Source organism: Nestor notabilis, unplaced genomic scaffold (genome assembly GCF_000696875.1).
Source record: "Nestor notabilis isolate BGI_N333 unplaced genomic scaffold, ASM69687v1 scaffold15558, whole genome shotgun sequence".
NCBI lineage: Eukaryota > Metazoa > Chordata > Aves > Psittaciformes > Psittacidae > Nestor > Nestor notabilis.
Genome location: NW_009941696.1, coordinates 4,990 through 10,088, shown reverse-complemented (window position 1 = coordinate 10,088; position 5,099 = coordinate 4,990). Strand labels below are relative to the sequence as shown.

The 5,099-nt window shown below is 57.3% G+C and overlaps 1 protein-coding gene across 1 annotated transcript in view; it reads left to right on the top strand.

The window, feature by feature from the left end:
• Window positions 1-715: 715 nt before the first annotated feature.
• Window positions 716-5,099, top strand: part of STRIP1 (striatin interacting protein 1) — a gene marked incomplete at both ends in the record, with an annotated part of 9,370 nt that continues 4,986 nt past the window's right edge. The window contains 9 exons of the mRNA XM_010021025.1: window positions 716-785; window positions 1,062-1,136; window positions 1,458-1,592; window positions 1,933-2,053; window positions 2,832-2,900; window positions 3,253-3,359; window positions 3,619-3,746; window positions 4,375-4,557; window positions 4,639-4,856. Of these exons, the coding sequence (XP_010019327.1) occupies window positions 716-785; window positions 1,062-1,136; window positions 1,458-1,592; window positions 1,933-2,053; window positions 2,832-2,900; window positions 3,253-3,359; window positions 3,619-3,746; window positions 4,375-4,557; window positions 4,639-4,856 (1,106 nt within the window). The remainder of the gene's footprint in view (window positions 786-1,061; window positions 1,137-1,457; window positions 1,593-1,932; window positions 2,054-2,831; window positions 2,901-3,252; window positions 3,360-3,618; window positions 3,747-4,374; window positions 4,558-4,638; window positions 4,857-5,099) is intronic.

Sequence of the window (5,099 nt, the reverse complement as noted above, 5' to 3'; positions counted from 1 at the left end):
GGGTTACGTGGGGTGGGGTGAAGCTGATTGATCCCTGCTGGGATGGCTTCAGAGCCACCCGCGCCCATGGGTGTCCTCAGTGGGGTTGGGAGTGCGCTCTGAGGAGGTCGCTGAGTCCTGGGGATGGCTCCCACCGCCCTCCCAGGAGCTGCCACCTTGGATCTACCCCTTGCCCACAAGTGGGTGCCCTGAGGTTCAGGACTCATTCGCTGTGGGTCCCCCTTGATGGCTTTAAGGGAGCAGCGATTTCGCGCTCTGAGGCTTCTCCCGGATGTTTTCCCACCCTAAAAAAGCTCTTCGGAGTTGTTTCGTTCCCACTATCCACATCTTTTGGCATCCCCGTGCTCAGCACTGGTGGGAATAACCCCAATTATCACACGTCTGAGATCTCCCTTCTCCTGCAGAACGCTGACATTAAGCACATCCCGTCTCCTGCTGTGTTTCCTGGCCTTTTGGGAGTGTTCAGAGGCGCTGCAGTGCCGGGGGCTCCCCACCAGGGCAGCTCAATGCGGCGCAGCCGGGCTGGAGGTGCGGGAGGAGGAGGGTACGAGTTGCCTTGGCAGCATTGACGCTGCTGCGGGTGCAGGTTTGGGGCTCTGGAGCACAAGCTTCATGCCGGGATTCTCGGGGGAAAGAGGTGCAGTGGGAATGCTGTGGGGATTTGGGGGGTCCTGAGTAAAGCTGGCATTAAACTGACTTCTCCCTCTGCTTCCAGGGCTACTCGGAGTCTCCAGACCTGGAGTTTGAATATGCAGATACAGACAAATGGGCAGCAGAGCTCTCTGGTAAGGAACTCATCTTGATGCCTCAATGGTTTTCTTTCCTGGTTGGGATTTAAGGGGCTCTGTCAACTGCAGCATCGCTCCCGTATTGCCTTTAAACACCTTATTCCTGTTAAAAGGGAACTGCTGGATGTAATGAATGGTTTTGGCCTTATGCTGGGTGTGGGTTTTGCTTTTCCCTCCTCTTGGATAACGCTGTACTTAGGGGGGCCGAGGTACAGCTTCCTCAGGCAGCTCAGTGCAGGCTGGTGGAGGTTTCCCTCTGTGCTCTTCCTGCAGAGCTGTACAGCTACACAGAAGGACCAGAGTTCCTGCTCAACCGCAAGTGCTTCGAGGAGGACTTCAGGATCCACAGTAAGACCCTTCTCGTGGACCTCTTGCCCCGCTGGGGAGGACAGGGATCTCCCTGAGGAGATGCAGGGATTGCACGTTGATGCTGCACAGCAGGATGGTAGTGCTGGAACAAACCAGTTAGTGCTGGATGCAAGAGCATCCAGCTCCTTCCCATCAGCTCCAGTTCAGATGGATGTGATTCATCTGGTGTCTGATGGGAAGCAGGAGGCATCATCCCTGCTCACGCCCCAGCATCACTCCCAGGAGCACAGGATGCCCTGGTTTTTTTCTTGTGCTGTGTGGTGTCCCCGTGCCCTCATCCTGCTCACTTTGCCTTTGCAGTGCGGGACAAGAAGTGGATGGAGCTGGACAGGAACCAGCACCGCACACATGCCATGCGCCTGCTCGACGGGCTGGAGGTCACTGCCAGGGAGAAGAGGCTGAGGGTTGCTCGAGCCATCCTTTATGTTGCCCAAGGTGATGCTGGGCCCCTTTACTTCTCCCCAGTGCTAAATCCAGCTTATGGACTGGGAACTAGGAATTCCATGTGTTTAAAGTCATCCTTGTGCCTTGCGTTTCTGGTTTTGCCTGTTGGGAATGAAACTGTTTCTTATGGAAGTGACACACTTTATAGGAGTTTGGTCTAAAATTTGACTAACTTGCCCATGCTGTCCTGGCTCTGCCAGACCAAGTTCCATGCTCTACATCTGACTTCTTGCCTTAAGGCTGTGGTGTTCTTACCCCTTGCAAAGTGTGTGTGTGTGGGTATTGGGATCCCTGTGGAGATGGATGGGATCCAGAGAGGGTGTTGTTGCAGGCACGTTTGGGGAGTGTGGCTCTGAGGCCGAGGTGCAGGCCTGGATGAGGTACAACATCTTCCTCTTGCTGGAAGTGGGGACGTTCAATGCTTTGGTGGAGCTGCTGAACATGGAGATAGAGTGAGTACTGGGGGAAAGCGCCTCAGAACTGGCCCTGGAGCTCCTTGCCTGGAGTTTTCCAGTCTGTGGCAGTTCCACTCCTGGTCTGTCTAGCAGAGAATCCTGGAATGGTTTCTGTGGGAAGGGACCTTAAAGCTCCTCCAGCTCTAACCCCCTGCCCCGGGCAGGGACACCTTCCACTAGAGCAGGTTGCTCCAAGCCCCTGTGTCCAACCTGGCCTTGAACACTGCCAGGGATGGGGCAGCCACAGCTTCTCTGGGCACCCTGTGCCAGCGCCTCAGCACCCTCCCAGGGAAGAGCTTCTGCCTCAGAGCTCATCTCAGTCTCCCCTCTGGCAGGTTCAAGCCATTCCCCTTGTCCTGTCCCTCCATCCCTTGTCCAAAGCCCCTCTCCAGGTTTCCTGGAGCCCCTTTAGGCACTGGAGCTGCGTTAAGGTGTCCCCTTCAGGAGCCTTCTCTTCTCCAGCTGCCCCAGCCCAGCTCTCTCAGCCTGGCTCCATAGGTTATCCCTAGCCTGATCCTTGCAGGCACTGGAATGGCTCCTGTTGTTCCCAGTGGATGCGTAGTGGAGGGTTATACCTGATTTGTGCAGACATGCACTGAGCTGGGCTGCCTGGCAGCAAGCAGAGACCGCTCTGTTCCTCCTCCCTTGCCCTCATTGCCAACAGGGGTCTTGTTGCAGCAAGATCTATTCCTGGGTTTGCCTCTGGTGTGTGTTTTGCTCGTGGCAGAGTTCACATGTGTCCAGAGGCCCCTCTGAGCCTGTTTTCTCTCCACAGCAACAGTGCAGCTTGCAGCAGCGCCGTGAGGAAACCAGCCATCTCCCTGGCTGACAGCACAGACCTGAGGTAGGGAGCAGGGATTGGGAGCTTGGCGTGTGAGGAGGGGCTCTGGTGTGTGCTGGTTTCTTTGGCAAGCTGCCACAGGCCAGCAGGCACCAGAGGGGGTCCCAGGGTGGTCCCAGCTCCATGAGCATCAGCATTGTGCTCAGCCTGCACTGCAGTGTGGCTGCTTGGAGACAGGGAAGCAGGGGGAAGTGAGAGCCTTTTCCCCTGAGCACTGATCCGCTGTTGTGAGGGGTGCATGAAGCTGGCTGTGGTCTGGGCTGATCCACCTCCCCACCCCAAGCTCTGGGTGCTGGTGCTGGCTCCATGGCTCATCCCAGCCTCTGGTGATTCCCTGATCTGCTGCTGCTTGCAGGGTGCTGCTGAACATCATGTACCTCATCGTGGAGACTGTTCGGCAGGAGGCTGAGGGGGACAAGCCGGAGTGGAAGAGCATGAGACAGACCTTCCGAGCAGAGCTGGGTGAGGGCCGGGGCCTCTGGCGTGACGGAGGGAGGGAGCCAGGGCTGGAGTTTGGCTCCAGACCTCAGTTAATGGGGACTGGCAGCACTTGGGGTGGTTTCTGCTGGGCTGAACCTTGCTGGTGGGGTGAAGGATGAGCAGCAGCCTGGAAGAGAGGAACTGCCTGGGGTGAGACGAGGTTCTTGGAGATGGGGAGCGTGATGGTGCTGGTGGCTGGGATGAGGCCAGGGATGAGGCTGTTGCTGCCATGTGGTTCCAGGAGCCCCCCTGTACAACAACGAGCCCTTCTCTGTCATGCTCTTTGGGATGGTGACCAAGTTCTGCAGTGGCCACGCTCCTCACTTCCCTATGAAGAAGGTGCTGCTCCTGCTCTGGAAGACTGTGCTGGTAAGGAGAAGCTGTGGAATGTGCTGACACGTGCCCTATGGTTTGTCAGTCGCAGGGGGAGGAATTTCTGCCCTCAGAGCTGGCTGCAATTGCTCCAGCCTCTTCAGCCAAGTAGTTAAACCCACCCCCAGGTTTCACCTCATAGGGGAGCATTGGATATTGGTGTCTGGAGCTGGATACCAGGGATAGACCTAAAGCAAAGCTCTGCACAGAAGAGTCAGAGAACCATAGAATCAATGACAGAAATAGTTTGGGTTGGAAAGGACCTTATGATCATCCAGTTCCAGCCCCCTGCTGTGGACAGGAACACCTCACAGTAGACCATGTCACCCAAGGCTCTGTCCAACCTGGGATGGAGCATTCAGCACTTCTCTGGGCAACCCCTCACCCTCCTCACAGTAAAGAACTTCGTCCTTAGGAAGGAGAAGGTCTGGACACTTGAGTTGTGGGTGCCTGAACACCCTCCTGTCCCTTGTGCCATTCACAGTGACCAGAGCAGCACGGGGACAGTTTTACACCCTGGGGAAGGATTTGGAGGCTCCTGGAGAGTGGCTTTGGGAAGGGCAGGTGGAGATCCTCTGGTGTTACGGAGCCCCTTGTGCTCAGGGTGCTGGGGTCTCCCTTGCAGTGCACCCTGGGGGGCTTTGAGGAGCTGCAGAGCATGAAGGCAGAGAAGAGGGAGCTGCTGGGGCTGCCGCCGCTGCCCGAGGACAGCATCAAGGTGATCAGGAACATGAGAGCTGCTTCCCCCCCAGCCTCCGCCTCTGACCTCATCGAGCAGCAGCAGAAGCGGGGCCGGCGTGAGCACAAGGTGGGGACAGTGACATAAACGAGGGGACAGTGCTCTGGGCATTGGAGCAACCTCTTCACCTCCTTCCTCTTCTCTCTCCAGGCCCTGATCAAGCAGGATAACCTGGACGCCTTCAATGAGCGGGATCCGTACAAAGCTGACGACTCCCGTGAGGAAGAGGAGGAGAACGATGATGACAACAGCCTGGAGGGAGAGACCTTCCCCCTCGAACGGGATGAAGTGATGCCACCCCCCACCCAGCACCCCCCCAGCGACCGCATCACCTGCCCCAAGGGGCTGCCCTGGGCCCCCAAGGTCCGGTGAGTCCCTGGGGCTGCCCTGCAGGGAGAACTGGAGTGGAAAACAGAGACTGTTGGATAGTGAGGGTGTCAACAGGGCTGTGGGGAAGGTGTTGGGGATGGGCTGGTCACTTTGGTGGCTGTTCTTTTTGGGGGGTGGGCTCAGCACCATCTCCTGGTGGTGCTGAGTGTTGGAGCTGAACATGAGCAGCTTGTGCCTTGGCAGCCAAGAGGCCACCAGCACCTGGGCTGTATCAGCCCCAG